This window comes from Mauremys mutica, chromosome 19 (assembly GCF_020497125.1).
Source record: "Mauremys mutica isolate MM-2020 ecotype Southern chromosome 19, ASM2049712v1, whole genome shotgun sequence".
In the NCBI taxonomy this organism is placed as follows: domain Eukaryota; kingdom Metazoa; phylum Chordata; order Testudines; family Geoemydidae; genus Mauremys; species Mauremys mutica.
In genome coordinates, this window is record NC_059090.1 from 20,408,705 (window position 1) to 20,431,114 (window position 22,410).

General features: G+C 38.4%; 1 protein-coding gene across 1 annotated transcript in view; it reads right to left on the reverse strand.

Moving 5' to 3' along the window:
- Nucleotides 1-617: 617 nt before the first annotated feature.
- APPBP2 (amyloid beta precursor protein binding protein 2) overlaps nt 618-22,410 on the reverse strand; it is a 41,051-nt gene continuing 19,258 nt past the window's right edge. The window contains exons 5-13 of the mRNA XM_044993413.1: nt 15,835-16,003; nt 14,495-14,584; nt 13,045-13,112; nt 12,863-12,968; nt 11,806-11,930; nt 11,466-11,551; nt 8,334-8,524; nt 7,682-7,847; nt 618-6,805 (exon numbers count right to left, since the gene is read on the reverse strand). Coding sequence (XP_044849348.1) covers nt 6,552-6,805; nt 7,682-7,847; nt 8,334-8,524; nt 11,466-11,551; nt 11,806-11,930; nt 12,863-12,968; nt 13,045-13,112; nt 14,495-14,584; nt 15,835-16,003 — 1,255 coding nt within the window. The 3' untranslated portion in view covers nt 618-6,551. The remainder of the gene's footprint in view (nt 6,806-7,681; nt 7,848-8,333; nt 8,525-11,465; nt 11,552-11,805; nt 11,931-12,862; nt 12,969-13,044; nt 13,113-14,494; nt 14,585-15,834; nt 16,004-22,410) is intronic.

The following is a 22,410-nucleotide window of genomic DNA, read 5'->3' on the forward strand; positions in this document are numbered from 1 at the left end:
AGAGAGAGAGAGAGAGAGAGAGAGAGAGAGAGAGTGTGTGTGTGTGTATATGTATCTAAGTATATTATGTAGCTCTAGCAAAAAACGTAATTAAGGCTGAAGTTAAGGCTTAATAAGGCAGCCACATAATGTTTCTTTACAAAAAATAAATGTAAAAACCCTCAAACTTTATTTAATAGTGAAATGTGAGTTAGGTTTGGTTAAGAAGTGCAAAGTCTAAGAGAGACCAAAAAACCTCCCCTGCCACAACCACAACTAGAGTTTAAACTGATGAACAGAGTTAATGTTACACTTCTCAAAAGGAGATCAGGCCCTTCGTATCCGTTTCTTCTTTAAGTATGAGTTGCACATATTGGAACCCAAAGAATATTCACACCTTTCCTCCCAAGAAAGAATGTTAAGCATTACGCTCACTTGTTGGTTGAAACTGGGCTGTAATGCACTCTTCAGCATCACAGAAGGGTATTGCGTTTTGTTCCATCAGTGGAACTTGCTTAAAAAGGTAGGCAATCTGCAAGTTGACTATTCAATTCTACCGGTGTCAATGGGATAGAGGGGAAAAGAACAGACTTTTTGGAGGGCACAATTATAACTAAATTCAAGTCAAATACTATGAATGCAGGAACACTATATTTATTAGGTCAATAATTCATTTTAGCAATACAATTACAGAATATCACAATGCTGGTTACAAACATACTCAGTATGGTTTGATGGTTACAAATAATGTTGGGCACTGCAGTTTATGTGAAGTAGGATACGAAAGGTTATTGACACAACAAATAGAATGGTGTTCAAAGTCTAGTAATGATCAAGATACGTTCATATAAATTACTGTGGCACTGTAAGTAGGGATTCCGGTTTAAAAGGTGGTCCTGTTTTAGTATTTTGCTTTAAATAGTTCAAGCAACATCTTTTTAGAATGCTATTAAATTAAAATCCCCTGTAGTACAATAAAGTATAAAAATAGTACTGAACCTGGTAATAGTCAAAATGTAGAGTTCATTCACATCATAAGGTAAGAAATAAATGGTAAAGTTTTAGTTACCATGGCAACATTGCTTCCCATACAGGAATATACATAAAAAGAAAGAGTTACACGTATGGTACCTGCGACAATTATTTAGTGATCCAACACTTAACTTGTGCACCACAAACCAAGTTTCTAGATATCTCTATATATATTTATATAGTATATATTTTTCATCTTAAAATTTACTTTTGAAAAGAAAAAAAAATGTGCACTTCAACAAATTCACTAAGGCCACTCATGCTATAGATACCTAGGACTGCAATGAAATATTGTTAACAAGACCCTAGAACACGCATCTTGGTATCAGTGAAGGGAAACCTATTTCACTGCCTAAAACACTCCTGAGATTTGGGGACAAAAGCGTTACCAGTGATGTCAAACGCGTATATATAGTCCAGATCTCTCGATAAAATCCCTCCTCCTCCTTCCCACAGCAAGAATCCCCAAAAGGCCAAGAAATGAAATGTGCAACATGCCATTTGTGTCAAACATGGAAATATCCACAATGAACAGAATATTCAGATTTGCAAATAGCATTCGGCCAGCAACACTGCTCAAAAAAAAGTTAACAATAAAGTTTCTGCACAGGCAACAGGGTTAGAAACTTTGTTTAGAGACCAATAATAGCAATATCCATCCAACTATCTTTGCTACCATGCTGTAAAGTAAAATCCAGTCAATTTTAAAATCAAGTAAAGGTTTTGTCAACATATTCAATCATGTTTTAGGCACGATGCGTTTTCCTTTTTTTGTAACTCTACCAGTATGTGCGCCTATAAAAAAAGGTAATTAAATAAAATGTGCATTTTTCTGTACCATAAGCAGCAGCACAATGGCACCGTTAGCAAATGATAGACCACAGCATTTTTTAAATTTAATTTTTAAAGTTATGAAAAGAATGTTATTTTCCTAATAAGTTAGAATTCAACAACAACAAAAAAACCCTTTCAAAATTATTTATCAACAAAACACTTGTGTGCAAAAAAGAAAAAAGGAGATTTAACAATTGGTATCTATACAACAAAGTAGTGAGTGCATGTAAAGACTTCTATGGAAGAGAAAGGCAGACACTTGTTGGCTGTAAGTAACATCATAAAATAAGTGACCAACCATTTGGAGCGCCATAGTTACTAGCTATTTTACTTCAAGTAACAGGGGGATGTGTGTTTAAACATCTTATTGTGACTTTTTCCCCTTGCCCAGCTTAAAGTAGCATTTGTTCCTTCCATTCCATAAAAAAATACTCCTCCTGAGGTTGGGAAAAAAACATCCATTCTTACAGTTGATGGAGATGGTTTCTGATTCTAAGAACCGAGGAACAAAGCATTGAGGAAACCCTGACATCACTTTCTTCCCTTTCTTTACAAATTGCAGTGTTTGCATACAATAGAAGATACAAATAAAACTGATTCACAAAACCAAAGCCTACAGTCAAACAAATGTTAGAGCTTTAAATTTAGAACCAAAGCTGAGAAATTCGGAGCAAAGACTGAAATTCTGTCCTGGCCACTCTTGTGTCAAGGTATTGCAGATGATTTAAAAAACAAAAACTTACTTACCTGTAAATTTAGTTCTTTGGAAGAAGTATTTCACTGGATTCCCACTCTTGGGTCTCCACTTCAAGCCTAAAATTACACAGTAACTCCTCAAGGTTGTTGACCCTTTGAGGAACTCGCGAGTGCACTTTGCACAGACCAATTGCCAATGCATCGGCCTTGCCTAGTGTTTCATGGTTGGCTGCTTGATGTACAAGTGGCAAAAGTACTCCTAAATTGCAACCCCATACCTACAGCCACAAGAAAATTACATCCGTTCTAAACAGGGTGAGAGAAAAGCATGACTAGACCTCCTTAATTTTAGAGGTGAATGAAGGGCCATCTACAGATGTGGTATCTTTTTCAGATGAAGAATTATAGGACAAGTCATTTTCTTTGACCATCTCTCTCACACTAGATTCCCATTTATAGGAGCCTAGAGGCCCCAAAATTGCTCTACTTTTAAAACCAAGTGTCAACAACACGCTGCAACAGGCAGCAGTGGTAAAGGAAAGTCAGGTAATGCGTCTACCACCACCAAGCTGTGTGTGTCAAAACACAATAGTCCAACAAACTCCACAAGAGGTTAAGACTTCTGTAGTAATGTGAAGGGGCAATTCAAAAGAGATCCTGAACAGAAAACTATAGGCGCCAGGAAAGTCTGAGGAACACTAGCTGCGGAATAGGTTCTGCAACAAGGCAGCCTAAGGCAAGATGCCAAGGTACAGCGCTTAGAGAAGGCTGCATGGTTGTTTTGTAAGCCTTCTGCACTAAGAAGTCTGCAGTTGCCAGCCGCAGCTGTTCTACTCTGCAAGTAATATGCGTTGACATTCAGACCTGCGAGGTCATAGCTGTGAGATGCAACCAGATAGTCTGTTAGGGCCCAATTCAGCAATGTAGCAAAACATTCAAGTAGTTTTATTGAATTGAGAGTATTCATGGGCTTAAAGTCATGTTTCTCTAGGCCACATAGCCTGCTGGCAGAAGAAAAAAATTCTGGGTAACTTTTAGGGTTTCAAGTTCACTCTAGATAAAACCCCACGAGCGCTACGGAATATAGGAGTTGCTTCAACAGCACATGCATCTCCATTTGAGTGATCACATAATGCACCTGTTGCACTGGCTGAAATATAGCCAGTGTGTGCTGGAAAGCAAAAAAAAGTTCTTGGTCAAAAAAGAACTGAAATGTTTTGTTAGGTGATCGGGGGGAAAAAAAAAGACATTACTTTACAGAACCACGTTGTGCCCTCCCAACTTCCCAGTTGCCAACCCCCTCAGGGAAAAAAGAGAAGGTGGATACTATACAACACTAAGAAGACACTATCCATGCTCCCTAAGAGTCTATAATCTAAATTTTAGGCTTGATGCAACAAGGGAAGACAAGAGTCCCTGAAGCAAAATTAAGTCAATCAGCAGAGGAGCAGGAATGATACTGGAACTGTGGCATTTTTTGGAAACTGTTGTTGACCAGTTAGAAAGGAACGGATGATGGAACAATAAAGGAGCCTGAGGAAGTGGCAAAGGTGAGTGCACAGGACATCTACCAGTATCTCAGGATAAAAAACAAAACCTTGAGAACTTGGGAGTTCCCTCTTAGTTACAAACTAGAAGCAGAGACCCAAGATTAGGAGTCCAGAGCATATGGAATCTGCAGAGAATGTAACATTACTTACTAGTTTGAGGCTTCTAGGTACTTCTGCAATACATAGATCATTAGTTTTGTTTCGGACAGAATTTTAAGCTTTTTTCCCTGATTTTCTGAGGTTTAAAATAAAAGAAAGGGTATTATTTTAAATAGTGTTAAAGTGACTATTTAAAAAGTTTAAAAATATGAGAACAAGCTCTCACAACAATGTATCAATTTTAATGCATATTATTTACCTGATAGTCTATAATTATTCCTAAAGTGTAAACAAATATTTAGGGACTTAAATATTTATTTAGTTGCAATTTATCTCACAAATGTGTTTGGGGACATTTAAAAAAGTCTAATTTTCATTTGAACAAAAATTACTGTAATCTAATACAGTTTAAGATTACATGTAAAATTATGAAAAACTGGCTTTTGATAGACTGCAATAAATCATTAAAAGCTGTTGAAGTCTTAATGCTACTAGTTATTCTACTGGTGTGCATATGCCATCCCTTTTTTTTAAATGAAAGAATCACAACTACACTAGCACTAAAGCCACATTTCCGAATTAAATAACTGATTTTTTAACTTGGTGTTACTCCCCCTCAAAAAATACTTGAAGGCACTAGTTTACAAACTATTGGCCTGCAACTTTTCAGTTTAAAACCAAAGCCATTATTAAAATCATAGGAGTTCAAAGAAGTGTCTGAAATCACTACCTTCTATTTTTTTGTATTCCGCACTCTTATCTTCTGAAGACAAAAAAAAAAAACTTCGTAACAAATAAAAAAATTCACTCCAAGTACTGTAGGAACCTTGTTTGCCATGCTTCAACCTGGACTGAATTTTCACAGCCAAATTATAAACCCCTGAAAATAGGGGGGAAAAAACTGACAGACCCTTAACTATAGAGGCACTGTTTGTGCCACTATAATAAGAATTGAGGTAAAAGCAATGACTTATTTCTAGTTTGCTATGCTACGTAGATTTTTCAAATTTTGAATATTACCTCAACATTAAAACAAACTTGGTTCAATTAAAAAAAAAAAACCAACAAAAAATGGAAAACAAAAATTAAGACAAGCTAGTGAGATAGGCATTGTTAAGGGATCTTTACACCTGACTAATGCTTTTTAAATTAATGTAGAGGAATCAGTTTCTGGTTGTACTATTGTTTAATGTAGAAATGAAGCATCACAAAAAATGACCTGTTGTGCTTTTTTGGCATTTTCCACTGACCCCTGCAAACTGTACAGTAAGTTGTGATCTTCAGAAACATAAAATTGAACTGGATTATAATACAAAACTATTAGTCAGTATAAACAAGTTACTGCCTCGATTATTAGAGTAAGCCCATTTAAAAAGGAAAAGAATGGCTGCAGCAAATAGTTAAGCATTTCTAGTTTTTGCTTATGGCATTGACATTTTAATATCTGTATAAGCTTACTAGTTGAAAACATGCCATCGCAACTGCTAAAGAACGTTCAGTTCCTAGTTTTGTATCTATCACATGAATATATTTTTGTATTATCACTGATCGTACATCTAAATGAAATATTTCTACTGTAAAAGTGAATGCAGGGGCAGAAATATTAAATTAAAGCCACTGGTCCAAAGACTCTCTTCTAGACAGGCTGGTCCACTTTTGATTCTCCTGGTCCTTTTATGGAAAATTATTATAGCTCTTGTACTGTACCAAAGGAAATTTGGATTGCTGGTCTACTGGATCTTCTATCACTTACAGATGAACGCTGGTCCAATTCAGATGATTAAAAACAACACATGGCGGTTACTTCCATAACAACCTAGCGTGGTTTACAACACATACATTTCTTTCTAGAGTGGTTCTTTGCCACTTTTCTTCATAAGGCAGCAAACAAAGCTAGGGCATTTCCTCTTTTGTTAATATTTATCATTAGCTCTGCTACAATGCATAAAGTATAAACACCTTTTTCATTTCTTACAACAGAGTATTTATTATTTCTACTTGTTGGAAGAATTTTCTTGCTGAAACCTTCCTTTCATAATAAGAATGCAACTCTTAACTCTTAAACAGTTTTATTTAAGTTTATTTGCAGATTTCCTGCAAAGTAGCTTCTTTTGCAAAAGAAGGGGGAGGGGATCCTGGTGTTTGGTATTCAAATTCAATAAGCCAAACTAAACATGCCATACACATGCTGATAAGAACTTAACTCATATTCATCTGTATGGGCACTCTTCAATGGACTAGACCAGTGTTTCAATGCAAATTCCAGCCCCCAGAAAACTACATGGTTTAGATTTCACAGTATGACTTTCCCTTGTAATCTGGGGGAAAAAACTTAATTGGTTAATTAATTGACCAAGTTCTCTAGCTATTCTGTCCATCAATGTTCTGAGACATCAGAAAAGACTGAACTACTTCTTCAGTAGATTGAGGGCTGGTGCTTACATCCTCCAGAGCATCTGTAACTGAGAACTGCCGATCCCGCAACCGGTTCCAACTGGCCAAAATATTGTGATATTCAAATACTTTCTCATAATTGCCAATGGAATTGTACAGTTTAATGAGACCTCTGTAATCATATTCTAGTCCACTGTAACCTTCGCCAAAAAGCTTCTTTCCTAAAGAAATCCAAAAGAAAACAAAATTGAAGAACACAATAATTTAACCACATTTAATTCTTCATCTCTCAGGTCATTTTGCCTTTGATAATATGAACTGCATATTCATCATCTTTTTGTTAGTAGGAGTCAAATGTAGTACTTAATAAAAGGAGTGCCATGTGTAAGTTTCCCTGTGACTACTCCCCAATGCATTTCAGCCCCTGTACTTTAATACCCTACTAAATTTCTGGGGCAATCTCAATCAGATTTCAACTATGATCCTAACCCAACATGAAAAGAGGGAGTCTACAGAGGGGTGTCTCATGCCATTTATTCACATTGCCTCACCCCAATGAATTATGAGCACTAACTGAACTACCTTAGAAGAATGTGGTAAATCTGACATTATGAACTGAATGTTTCCTTGGGCAAAATTTACGGCAAGTGGCAAATGAGCCAGGAAGGGGGATGCAAGTCTCATCATGAAAAGGCTGCTGGACAGATCAGTTTTCCATTTCTTTGAAGCTCTGGCTACAATTCATGCTTCAAACCATGATTAAAATGAACCTGTAGGTAACTGTCCAAAAAGTTAAACTCCAAGATAATTAATTGGACTTTCTAAAAGAGGCATTTTCCTAAACGTTTCAAGAGTCCATTAGCTTAAAACTAAAAGTTACTGTTTTGTAGCTACTGGTGACTGGGTTCTCATGGAACACTAAAATATATTTTTTGCAGTTCAAGGGTAAGCATCATAGTTGGATTGAATCCACATATAAGTTATGCAAATGTATTGCATCAACCTTCCTTTATTCATTTATACTTTTATTAACAAAGACCATTGTTTCACTCTATCATCACTGCTCAGTACCGTAATTTGTTCTAAAAATTACACACCGATTGCTATTGATCTCAGATAAAGCTTTTCTGCATTTTCATATTGATTCATGTCATAGTTATAGAGAGAAGCTAGGTGTCCCACTGATAGGGCGACTTCATAATCTTCTTGACCAAGAAGCTGCTCCTTAATCTGAATTGCTTTGATGTGCATTTCTTCTGCTTCCTGAAAGATCCAAAACCACATAAATAAGCCAAGACAGACATTACAGCCTCCCACAAAAACAAAAGACAAAGATTCCAATACATCACACATAAAGAGAAGTGGTGTAATTGACAGCTCATCTAGAGGATTCCATAACACTGATTCTACAAAAGGCTTGAAATGCAGTGGAGTCTGCAAAGGACTGGTAATCAGGATCTCTAGGCTCTGACACTGCCTTGCGGTGTAAGAAAGTAGTTTTTGTTAATATCTGTATAATCCTTTGGAGAGGTGAAGTGCTAAGTATTAGGAAATTTTTTCCATCTCGGAAGGTAGCACCCATGGGTACAGTCAGGTTAAAACAACCAGAAGAGCATTAAAAAATGGTAATACTCATCTATTACGATGGAATTGATAAATTGTGCTGATAAGTTGTGCTGCCTTTAGAGCTACTTCTGTAATAGCTACTTTGATTTTTAACTGGGAAATTTAACAGCCATCTGGTCTTACCTTAAATTTTCTCATTGACTGATAAAGTCTGCCCAGATTGCCATAGTGTTTTGCTGTCTGTACGTTGAATTCCCCAAAGGCTTTTTTAGCTAACTGGAGTGAAGATAGGTGCAAATCGTGAGCTTCTTGAAGTAACCTCTGCTCGGTTTCCTTATTGTGACAGTCAATAGCAATCTCCTCCAGGATAAGTGCTGAATACGGAAGAGAAAAAAAATCATGCTAATGTGTTCTTGATACACAGAGATATCAGCAATAGAAAGACGAATCCCATAAGGTTATATTCACAAACCACCACCACATACAACTGAAGAGACTTTCCATCAGGCTTTGTGTTCCCTGTTAATTGTTTCCCATTAAGATATAGGTTGGATTTTGTATCCGTTAGCTTTTCAAGTCCACATGAAACTCAGCTGAGGATTTATATTTTCAGTAATTTTTACAAGGGCTTAGTCATACTTTACAAATATATCTTTGCGCTATAGACAGCATTTGAAATAGGTTTTAGCCTTCCCTGTCAAAACTAATACTTCAAAGCAAACTGCGTGGGAAGAAAAAAGTAGTTTAGGCGTTATAAGGAATACTGTATACACAGACTCTTATTTCCAGCAGTTTTTCAGTTATGGAAACCCCAGCAAATTAAGACTTCATAGAGTTTTGGCCCATACCATTAAGCCAGTTCACATACAGTAATGAATATTTGTACGTGTCAGAAAGGACAGAAGAACTGGAATGGAGAGAGGAAGGCAATAGCTACAGGAAAGCACTACTAGAACTTGTACCACTATAGAACTAGTTGGTTTATTTTATTACCTAAGAGATGTGCAATGCAACTTTCTGATAATGTTCTCGATCCCTTCAAAGGCCGTAGGTCAGGCTAACCTATTCCTCAAGCCTCAGGCAAAGCTTTCTACTAAGCCAGAGGTGGGCAACCTACGGCCCGCAGGCCACATCTGGCCTGCAGGACCCTCCTGCCCGGCCCCTGAGCTCCTGCCCCTCCCCTGCTGTTCCTCCTCCCCCGTAGCTTCAGCTCGCGCCGCTGCCGCGCAATGCTCTGGGCCGCGGGGCTGTGAGCTCCTGGGGCAGCGCAGCTACAGAGCCGCAGCCTGACCCGGTGCTATGAGCTGCATGGTGGTGTGGCTGGCTCCAGCTGGGCGGCACGGCTGGAATGCTGCCAGCCACCGGTGCTCCAGGCAGTGCGGTAAGGTTTCAGGGAGCAGAAGGGGTTGGATAGAGGCAAGGGGAATTTGGGGTGGTGGTAGGAGGTGTGGACAGGGATTGGGGTGGTCAAAGGGTGGGGAACAGGAGGGTTGGATGGGGAAGGGGTCCCGGGTGCAGTCAGGAAGGAGGGGAGTTTGGATGGAGTGTTGGGGGGCAGCCAGGGGCAGGGGTTCCGGGGGTGGTCAGGGAACAGGGAGAAGGGGTGGTTGGATGCGGCAGGGGTCCCGAGAGGGCAATCAGGAATGAGAGGGGGGGGTTGGATGGGGTGCCAGGGGGCAGCCAGGGGCAGGGGTTCCAGGGGCTGTCAGGGGACAGGGAATGGGAAGGTTGGATGGAGCAGGAGTCCCAGAGGAGCTGTCAGGGGGCAAGAAGCAAGAGGGGTTGGATAGGGGTGAGGCCGGGCCACGCCTGGCTGTTTGGGAAGGCACAGCCTCCGCTAACTGGGCCTCCATACAATTTTGGAAACCCAATGTGGCCCTCAAGCCAAAAAAAGTTTGCCTGCCCCTGTACTAAGCCCATCAGTGCCATTACCAGGTCAGACAGAAAGGGATACTAGACAAAAGCAAGAGGCATTTTCTGCCTTATCCCTAGGATTGTAAGGGATTCATCTGCAGTGCTCCCCATCCAGGAACTGAAGACCGGTTTTTTTGTTTTAAAAAGAAAGCACATATGAGAGAGAAGTACCCCATCCAATAAGACAGTATATTTTCAGGTTCAAAACTTCTGCAGCCAGGAGATTATTTCATATATTTGCTAGGAAAAACACCGACAGCCTCTCACATTGTGCATATATTCTAAGCTCCTCTTGGACTCCTGACATTCATCATCTCGATTTTCACTCTTACATCCCTACCTCCCAGACTGTGCATCACTTCCTAAGACCGAGAACCTCCTGTGGATGCCTCCATTCTAACCTCTCAAGCCTTCCCTTCAGGAACTACAGGGGTTGGTTACACTGACTAATAAGACGACAGTATTAAGGAGAAGTATTAAAATAAATCAATTTTAATGCTATTGTCACAACAGTAGGTTACACCTTCCATATTATTGATGAAGTTTATTTTGTCTCCCTGACTGTAAGACGTAACATTTATTAGTACAGAATCTTTTCTCATCATTTGAAGTTGCCACGGCTCTAAATTCTTCCTGATCGCTTCACAGTTTGGTTCTGTCTCCCCATGTATTTGCTGCCATGTGCAAATTTGATCACAGTTGCATTTACAACAAAAACCTATCTGGGAAAGTAATGAAGCAGCTGTGCAAAATGCAGAGAAGTACTTTCTTTTTTGCTTGAGTTAGTCAAAAGAAGCCTCCAGACATCAAATGAGAGCTCTGAACTGGGCTGCACCCAGTAAGAACCATCACTGCTTGAAGACTGACAGTCACCATGTGACAAAAATCTGCTCCAGAGACCAATTGAAGTACTTAGTACACCACCAGTGGTATGCATACCACATGTTGAGAACCACTGCCCTAAAATTAAATACTTGTTTCTAAAAAGAAAGATGAAACGCTGCTAGGAGGTGGAGGACAAGGCCTCCACAGCACTGTCAGGCCAGATAGAGAGACATATCAAACCTCTATACAACCTGGCTAACCCACCCGTTAAATCCACATAGAATCTGGCATTGAATTGATGTAGAATTCTAGGGAAGCTATGAGTGTATAAGACAAGAAAATACAAGAAAAATTACCTGCATCTTTACTTTCTAGGAAAGGCTCTTTAAGATACTGTTTTTATTGCCAAACCAATTAATAGAACTGTTACTTAGTAGTGGGGACAAAAGGCAGGGAGGAATATCAGTGTTACACTACCTCTATAGGACAACAGAAATAAAATGCAACTCAATAACTGACGTCCACCTATAAGGCATTAAATTAACAATGCTCCAGTACTGTAACTGGACGGGCTACCTTTAACTCTCTTGGAAGAGGCCAAGAGAAGATGATCTTCAGGAAGAATGTGAGTGATAATGCCAATAGCACGTTCTGCATGGAATCTGAAACAAGTTCAAATACATACATTTCTGAATTAATTTTCTTATTTTCTTAAGTTTATTGGTCAAATCATCACCAAGTAAAAAGGGATCTATAAAGTACGTAGACCCAATTTATACTTTATAAGAACTAGAGCTATTTAACCGGTTTCAAGAAGCCCATTTGCAAACTATTTATGAAGTACATTTCTTCCCACTTATTGCACTAAATTAGAGACCAACATTTTCTCACTGCTTAAAACAACCACAGTACTCACAGTGCATTGTCAAATTTTCCAGAACTATACTGGTGAACATAAGAAGAATAAGCCAAGTCTTCATGAGCTGTAGCTACATGGATGTTTTTACCTCCAAACACTGACTGTCGGATATCAAGAGCTGTCTGAAATAGTCACAAGAAAAGCCCCTTATATTGTGAACACTTCTTGAATTACTATCATGTTTCTAAATCTAAAGAATTACTAGCTCTGTACAGAAAATGCATGTTGAGATGCCATTCTTACTGTGGTTCAGAAATGTATAACTCAGGTGGGAATTCAATTTGTGTCTCTAAAAGTAAGGATACCTGAAAGACTCAATGCAAAATGCTGATCTGAAAGTATAATTCAAGCTTCCAAGACAGGATAATTACATAAAACTCTTTGCAAACAGACACCCTAACAAGTTTACTCTCTCTCTTTTTGTTAAGGTAATATAGTAAATGCACCTGCCAGATTAGTCAGTTTGTTTATTTTTAAGGAAAAAAATAAATGACTTTCTAGAAATTAACAAGTATTTCTACAACAGAAAAACTTCAATATACTCTACTTCAAGAACACTTTGCTAGCTTGTCTTAAATTATTGGGTTTAGTTTTTCCACCAGATTATGCTAAATTGAAATAAATCACTCAAACCAAAATGTGCGAAAGTGTACGCTACTTTACCTTTTAATATAGACAGGAGCTAAGAAAGTTTGTTACTTGATTTACTTGAGAAGCAAATAAGTGACCAATACCAAAAAATGCTATATTTGAATATGATCATACCTATTTGACTAGTGACTTCTAGTTCAAAATATTAGCAAGCCAGAAAAAAAAGGAGTGCATGCATCTGTATACATATTCCTACTGCAAAAAGCAAACATTTCAGAATTGAAAAAAAAAATCTAAGAACTACAATACTGTATACCAAATATTTCTGAAGTATTTAAAAAAAAACACCCAAAAAACTAAATTCTCAGCTACCCCAGACAGCTGTTACATGAGCTCAAATGGTAATACTTGAATTACTATCAACATTAAAAAGGGAACAAAGACACATGACACTGCAACTTACCTGATAGATTGCAACAGACTGGCATATATTATCTACGTTGAGCAAGTAAAATCCATAGTCTAATAGAGTGTCTGAATATTTTGGGTGTTTGGCTCCAAAATGCTCCCTGGAAAGACAAAAATGTTAACAAGTGGCAGTAATGGAGGATAGTTTGAGATGGTATTTTCAGTAGTGTTACTTACCGTGCTAGATATACTGCATGTTTTATTAACTGTTCAGCTTTCTTAAATTCACGTTTTACAACACAAGCCTAAAAAAAAAACAAAAAAACAGGAAATAAAGTTTACATGAGACTGTATTTTCAAAGCATGTCTGTTCTAGATATTAACTTATTCACCTACTAGTACCTTCAGTTTCAAAATATTCACCATGATTAAGGCTAAGGTTTTGTCACGGATATTTTAAGTAAAAGTCATGGACAAGTCATGGGAAAAAAAGAAAAATTCACGGAAGCCGTGACCTGTCCCTAACTTTTATTAAAAATATCCCTGACAAAATGGGGATCTGCGGATCCTCACACTACTTCAAGCGGGGCAGCTGCAGGGACTAGGGGCTGCCCGCAAGAGGCTAGGAGCTCAGGGGTTTCTCCACAGCAGCCTGGAGCTGCCCACCACTCCTGGCGGCTGGGAGCTGGAGGGTTCCCCCGCCGCTGCCAGTGGCAGGGAGCTTTGGGGGCCGCCAGAGGTGGTGGGAGTACCCTGCAGCTTCCTGCCCCAGCAGGCAGCAGAGGACCCTGCAGCTCTCGACCACCTCAGGCTGAAGTCACGGATTCCATGACTTCCGTGACTAAGTTACAGCCTTAACCATGATTACTAAAGAATTTTGAAGTTAATCCAAGAAAATCTCCCCAGATGCTATTTGCAATTATTTACAGGTAAACAAAAAGAGGAAGAAGAGAAAAATCCTGTGCCCCCAACTTCTGAGTGGCAGAAAAGCAACTGAGTGGTCAGGCAGTCTGTGTCGCCACATATGCCTGCAATCTGCAGCACAAGGAGGCATCACGTGCAGGTGCAGAACAATGGACACTGCTACTGAAGAACTTCTGGTCCAAGACGCACAATGCACACAGTGAATACCCTCAGGAATCAGCACTCGAAACAGAAGAAACTGTTGCATTTCACCTACTCATGATAAGCTAGGGGAGCAAGCTAACTCTCTACATCACCCACTCACTGCGTGGCATGCTGCGGTGCAGATCTACACGCTCAAGTGTGGTGTGCACTAAGTGTCCATGTGGCCCTTGATGAGGTGTACTGCTGACTAGGTAACTTTTAATGCACCTCAGGATGATATAATTACACACCAACATGCCACACAGTAGATGTATGCACAGACCTGCCTGTAGATAATATTGTTCCTTAAATCAGCTATAACTCAGTTTTTCACAGCAGGAAGGTTAAAGTGTATAATTTTAAATGATGTGCCACGTCTTCGCTGATCCAAAATTCAAGTAGTTGGTTTTAGGCACTAAACAGAGGTTGGCAAAGTCACTGGGCAAACAAGATACCATGCCATCGAACTGGAACAGGTTATCCAAGTGTTCTATATACTTTAAAATATGTTAATTTAATATAAGCTTGCCTTGATAGATCTCATTTGTAACTATGCTACTAATCTGAATGTTAAATTCACCTTTGAAGCTTGTCTTAAGACATCCACCACTACTTTTACTGGCAAGCCACCTTTGATCTCCTTCATAGCTTCTATACACCACTTGTAAGCCTGCGGAATAAAAAGATATCAACATAATAAACTTTGAACTCAACTATGCTGAAACATTCAGGAAATATAACTTGACCCTCATAATAAAAAAGACTGACTTTTTATAGCACCTTTTGATTTAGGAATTAAATTGCTTTAAAGCTATTACTTAAGCCTGAATTCCGGAAATCAGATTCACACAAAATACTCAGCTTGCTCTGCTATTCTCGTCCATAAACTCTCAGCAATTTTTTGCAATATACAATAGAACCACAGAGTTACGAACACTTTGGGATTGGACGTTGTTAGTAACTCTAAAATGTTCGTAACTCTGAACAAAACAATATGGTTATTTTTTCAAAAGTTCACAACTGAACACTGACTTAATACAGCTTTAAAACTTTACTATGCAGAAGAAAAATGCTGCTTTTCCTTTATTTTTTTAAATAGTTTACATTTAACACAGTACTGTACTGTATTTGCTTGTTTGTCTCTGCTGCTGCCTCACTGTGTACTTCTGGTTACAAATGAGGTGTGTGTTTGACTGGTCAGTTCATAACTCTGGTGCTCTAACTCTGAGGTTCTACTGTAGTTATGTGTGTAATTATTGTGAAATATGTAGCACAAGAAATTACAGGCAAATGTGCATTTGGCTATAAGATACCAGATATACACAAATACTAGAATAGCTTTTAAGAACATGAGGTCGAGGAAAAAAACAATTTAAAATGTCCTCAAATATAAAAATATATATTTTGGGAGTTTCTTCATTATGTTTATGTATTTCTTAAAACCAAGTCATTTTAATTATTTGGCACAATCAACCACTTTTTAAATTGTATAAAACAGCATGACAGTTTTCTGTATGTTACCAGTACTTCTGGGTTCTGCAGCCCATCTGTAGTTCAGGCAAGGCTTTGATAAAACAATGGGAGTTTTACCTTACCAATTAAAGTAACATTGGTCCCCTTGTGGTTTATGTTAATTGATAAAAATAAAGTATACGATCAGAGAATCTAATATGTATCAGTGCCCACTACCATACCAAGTACTGTTCTAACACAGTCTATCGCAAATAGCAAAGGAAATACAAAAAAAACCTCAGTAAACAAAATATTTTTATTGTTAATTTCTCTCTCTCTCACACACACACCTCCTTGTTTGTTCAGAAGTCTTTGTCAGAAAACCAGCCCAGACTACCCACAGAGTCAGTGACAGGGAATCATAACAGGGTTAATGAGAACTGCCCTGAAGAAAAAAACACCACTCACCTCATCATAGTGGCTCTTTGCAAAGAGCAGTGCACACAACTCCCCATAAAGTGCTGCTTTGTTTGCCTTTTGACCATGTTTTGCAAGTTTGTCCATATAAGACTGAGCTTGTTTGAACGTTTCTTCTCCCAAGTGGTATTTGCAGTTGCCATTTCGTACATGCAGCAATCTGAGGAAAATATATTAAAATGGTCTTGGAACAGTTTATACTATTTCTAAATAGCTTTCCGTAATTGACTTCAATGTGCAGCAGTATCAAAGATCTGTAATCTGGTAGCCTAAATTATACCAGGGTTGGGCTATTGTCACCTCACAAAATTATGCTTGCTTTGAATCCAGTGCTGCCGAAGAAATATCAGATAGTGGTGTTTTGCAATGCCATGTTTTCTGTTGACTCTTACAAACAGTAAACATTGTTTTGTATGTCTTAGATATAACAACAAACGGTTCAGACATTTTAAAAACATTCAAACAACTGGGCTTTTTTTTTTCCTTTGGTAACCTTAATAAAATCCATTCAGCCCTACACTGATACAACTATCTCCAACATCATAGTTCTACGGTGAAGTAAAAACTATTTGCTAATTTTCTTTGCCTCTCCAAATCCGAAACCTCTCCATTCTCTCTACAAATGTATCCAATCCTTATTTTAAACAGCACTGTAACTCTTAAACATACACATGGAAGTTATTCTACAAGAGGCTTACATCACATCCCTGACACATGTGAAACCATATTAATTTGAAAGATAAATTCCCTATTTGGAAAGGCAGGGATGATAATGTTGTTTAGTCTTGATCTAAGCTCTGTGTGAAACATGCCCACAACAGCGCACTGCTGCCTTTCAGCGCATATTGTAGTAGTGATAATAATCTTCACTATATTGGAAGAAGTCTCTTACAGTTCAGAAAGAAGAAAGAATACTTATCCTTAATTGCTATGATCATAGTCGCTCTAGAAATACATTAGCTAAGTAGATAATGCTTTGTATTCCAAATATTACTAAGTGTTTCCAGGTGAGCGTGTCTAGGAGTTTGGAGAACTTAGGTTAACAGTGGAAGCTACTGAAAAGTACAGAATTACATAGGACCCTATATTTATTTGGTAGAAAAATTCTCTAAAGAGTTTAAATGTATTTACAGCAAAAAAAAAAAAATCTAGTAATGTAAATTCTGAACTCTTACTCTCTAAGCTGTTGGGAGGTGGAAGAATTATGTAATTGTTTGTCCTGCCTGGCCAGCAATTGTTATTAAATGGCTATAGATGCAGCTAACTTCACGTTTACAGTTTGTCCTCGATGGCTGTGGGGAGTGAATAGCTAAGTGCCTGCCAGAGGTCTAAATGAGGGAAGGGAAACAGTGGTTTCCATGTTTAGCCATTTTGTATGATAGTATCCATCATCCTAAATCACCCACAGGAGTTGATGATAACCCTGGAGCACCCACCCATTAGGGACAGATGCAACTGGGGAGAAAAAAGGCTTGGGTGACCCATAAAAAACAGAACTGAAATGCAGGTTTTTCCTTATCTGCCATTCTAGCCCTGGTACATTTCAATCTACAGGATTAACAATGGCTTCTGGAGATGGAGCTACCACCTGCAGACAACAAATGCAGCAGGGTTGAAATCTGCTCTCTCTCTGTGTAAGCTAACAACAATTCCTGGAATCATCTATTTAAAAAACAAACAAAAGGTTTCTGTAAGTTTAAACTGATGTTTATTCACCTTTTTATACATTAGAAATATGTGTCTTGTGTCATATTCCACGCCTAAAGGCAGAAATGTTTCCCTATCCAAGCACAGGCTAAGAAAAGAGACAGCTGACTCAGGCTCCTGGGGCTCGGGAGAAGGGACTGTTTAATTGTGGTGTAGATGTTTGAGCTTTCCCAGAGCCCAGGCTCTAGCCTGAGCCCAAGCATCTGCACGGCAATTAAACAGCTCCTTAGCCTGAGCCCTGCAAGCCCAACTCGGCAGCTTTTTAATTGCAGTGTAGACAGATCCTATGAGGTTATGGTGGATTTTCTCATACTCCATGCAGGGGAAAAAAGGGGAAGGATGAAGCTTTTGTCTGAATCCTCCTCCTCCTCTAAATCCAAGGTTCTGTGATCATTAGATAGAGGATTTTAAAGTTATTGCTTTAACGCCCCCTGCAACAGCAATGTAATACAGCCAAATGCACCCTATAAATGCAGGCAGCCAGCACAGCTTCTCCCTCTAAACTATTCACCCTACTGAAATGCATCATGGTAAATTCTAACACTAATTCCAGATAAAGAAATGTATTTAAAAATTTCATAAGAGCCCCAAGCACAAGGCAGGTGTATTCCAACCATATGAACTGCTACAAAGAAAGAACAAGCCTGACAAAGAGATACCAACTTTCCAGCTAACTACTAGATATTTACAAAATGTCAACAAAGTGAAAGAATAGAAAATGTGATACAGAATAAGAAACACTGCCTGTATAAAAACCTTCACATGGAACAGGGTGGCAACAAACCTAGCAGCAAAATGGAAGCTATGCAACAAGTAGATAATGAATCAAACCATCTGAAGTAAGCACACTGCACACTACCCAACTTTTGTCACCAAGTGTAAACAGGAAAACCCACATATAAGGGGTGATCTATATACACACTTGCATGAATATAACAAAAGATGTGAATTTAAAACAATTTATTTTGGATCCTAGTCTACCAGTAGACACTTATTTCAGAATGTAAGTGACTAGAGACGATTTAGCAACAGTAAACCAAACTCAAAATAAAAGATGTGAAACTCCTAGAAATTATGCATATTAACTCTGCTTAATTTAACCAGTAACCTCCTATATTCATACAGTACTTTTCAAAGAGCTTGAGTGTTTGCACAAGATTTGTGAAACTACTCATTTTTTTACATCTCCCAGCTCTCCCCATCAGAGCTTCGGTGTCTGTAAGTGCTAAAATTAAACTATTTGCAGGGTCACCCTAAAACCTGTCTCTTGATCCAATGAAAGGTATTACTACCTCACCTACCTTGGTCTCTTTATGACTAAGTTACTCTGTTACAAAGGCACAGAAAAACATTTATTAAATTTAATATTTAGTTTAGGAAAATCAAAGTTCAGAAAAATAAAGTAAAACTTTCATCTGAAATCCTGAAGGCAGGTGAATTTAGTAAGAAAACTAGGCAGATATTCAAAATATCATCATAATGTTGCATTGCATATACAGGAATACACCTCTACCTTGATATAACGCTGTCCTCAGGAGCCAAAAAAATCTTACCGCGTTATAGGTGAAACCGTGTTATATTGAACTTGCTTTGATCCACCGGAGCGCGCAGCCCCCTCCCCCCCCCGAGCACTGCTTTACCACGTTATATCCAAAATCGTGTTATAGCGGGTCACGTTATATCGAGGTAGAGGTGTATATGTACGCAATTCCTACCATAAGCAACAATGAACTATAATCAATTATTAGAACAAGGAAGAAAATGCAACTTTGCACCACTGAATCAGCACATTAGATTAACAATCAACAACAGACTGCTGCGTGAAGGACACTGCAGTGACACAGTCCTCAATCTGGCAATGTCACGTTATGCATCAGCAAGGCACAAAGCCAGCTAAAGGAAAAATAAAAACCTTTCTTAAAGAAAAAAAAGTTATCCAAAATGAGATGGGAATCTTACAGGCTAATAATTTCAGTTGATCCAGTGTTACAATGTTGTTACCACATGTACCATGCAACCTAATCAGATGTGAATATTTGCTCAGGTAAACATAATAGTTAAGGAATATGATGCACAAATAGCAAAGTCAATTAATTTTGAAAAGTTACTGGGGTTGTGTGTCATTAGATACAGCAAGGCATGGTGTTCCAAGAACTTAAATGTTTCTGTTCTGGTATGTCGTCAGGTTCTGAGAGCCACTACAGGGCAAGAAAAAAAAACTTTAAATCTGGAGTCACATGATCTGCTGTGGTGAGTCAACTTCTATTAGTGCATCTAAACCAGTGTCTGGCCACAGGCAATAACCAATAATCTGGAGGCTTCAGTCAAAGGTAATAAATCCCTTTAATATACCAGCTGGGTTTTGTAATTTGATCTAATTGTGTGCGAGTGTGTGTAAATCCCTATCAAAAGCCTGGGATTTTAGAAGATCAAGTTCAGAACTAGAATAAGATGCCTTAGGACATCTGAAAGTACCTCCGAAGCTTACACTGGTGACCTTCTGAATGTCTGGCTTACTAGCCTCTTGAGAATACTCTGATTTTATTTGACAAAATGTTTTTCTTTTAAAAGAAAAACATTATCTGTGCATGCACACACCCCTTTTTTGGAAATGTAGACACCAGTAAGTGCTAGCAGATAAAAGTGAAACTGTTACAGCAATTTGAAGAGTTAGCAGGAGACTGAACCAAAGAAGAGGAAATGGAAGGTCCAGACCAACTGGCTACGCTATGTAGTTTAGCATATAACATATATGCTCCTTTTGGTTTGTTTCCTTGCAGGAGAGAGAAGAAGAAAGCGTGTGTCATAGCAATCAATCAATAAAATAAAATAAATAAATGTTTTCTGTGTGTTGTTCATAGTAACTTACTACAGCCAGTGCCACTAGTCCTAATATATGTGGTAAGCAAACTCCACACACTACTCCAAAGTAATGCAAGACCATATTCCTTGAATATTTTTAAACTTAATGCTATTTATAATATCCTGTGTAAAAAGCCCAAACTTTAAAACCAGTTCCAATTGGACTCTATATACTTTATTTAGATTCCCTTTTTGTTCCTTACTTAGGTGCGTAGGCTTAAGTTCCTCAGTTTTATCTACAATTTTCAGCTTTAATCTTTCCCAGCAACTTCATTAGAGCTGTTGTCCCAAAGCAGCTACCGCTGGCTGTCCTAGATAACAGGTCAGCAGTCTAGATGTTTTCTGTCACAAAAACATGTCCAGCTGCTAACTCTCTTGCTGAGTAATGAGGCAAATAGCTGGAAAAATATGGATCCAAGCCCCTTCAACCTCAGTGTAACAGAATAATCTCTCCCAGTATATGTCAGATCTTAAAAATAAATAAATAAATAAAAAGTCCAACACCAGAATTACAAGTAGTATCACGGTAAGATGTGTTCACAAACTAGAAATAGGAACCTGACCATCAATACGCCCGTCTCAGTGAGTAAATGTATTTTTATTGCCTCTTTTCCTTTCCTCCCCATACTCACATGTCTTTCTCCCTAACTCGTGTCATGTTTGCATTGTTTGCTCTTTAGGGTGGTGATCACATTTGTACTTATTAACTTGCTTATGACATTTCTAGGTGCTCAAAAAATAAAGTAGTAACAGTTTTTCCCAAGTCACTGGTGAGGAGTTCAGAGCATCTTTCTATTTTAATGCAATTGTATTTTTACGGACTATTCATGTCTGTGTCTTCCTTACACGTCCTCCCTGACGACCAAGGATTATTAATTTTGCAGCCACGTTTCTGTAGTTTGAAATTCTTTGTTTCTTATGTTGAGAACAAATTAAGTTTAGAAGGTTCCAGATTCTGTGTGTACCTTCTCACAGAGATTTGTTGCTAAATCTTTCCTTTTGAGACTGAACAAGATAGTGCCCACTGTCTCCAATGAGAAGTAGATACGGATGCTGGGAGAAACAGCAAAAGTTTGTTCTATATTTAAACATATTTGGCTTCCTTGAAAACCTTTGGTAGGCAGAATATGGCAATTAGATTTAACAAGTTGAAACTTGGTAAAAACTAGCCTTATGATCACAAGAGTTTGTAAAGAACGAAGCTACATACTCTTGTGAGGCTTTACACCCTAGGGTTAGTCTTTGAATTATTTCCTTTGCTCAGGTTCACCAAGAACGCCCTGCTATAGTAATTTTGCAGTGAACTGTGAAGATCAATTGCAAAAAGCTGTGTACAAGTAATCTTATATTTAAAGTGCAGGAAAGGTGAAGGAACTAGTGTCACATTATTAAAAACTGGCACAGATTATATTCCAAAATTTTCAGACTACCAGGAGCCACTTTTAGAAGACTGGTGTCAAATTTGCCTGCAATATACCTGGGGGATCTGAAGGCAAGATATGATTAAATTTCCATTTTTAAGAAAATAAAAAAATCCAACTTCTTTCTAATATACAGGCACAGTGGTAAGAGCAGGGAATTCTGCAGGGCAAAGCGATCAAATGGTAACACCCACTAATTTACTTAAATATCTCATGCCTTTGAAATTGTGTGTAATTATTCCCCCCCCCCCAAAAAAAGGATTTTTTAGAATTCTTTATTGTATATAGCATTTGTAAAAAGGGTTTCTTGGCCTGGCTATTTGATATGTCTGCAATTTGAACTGCCTGAACTATTGTGATGTTTTATTGTTTGTGGTATGGCTGAATGTAAAGAACCGTTTCCCCTCTTATGCTTCTGATCATGGGACTTCATACTGAAAGCTAAGGGCCTGACCAGGGCCGGCTCTAGGCACCAGCTCTCCAAGCATGTGCTTGGGGCGTCACTCCGGCTCCTTTTTTTTTTTTTTTTGATTGGGGCGCAAAAAGCTGGGAGCCGGCCCTGAGCGGAGGTGAGCTG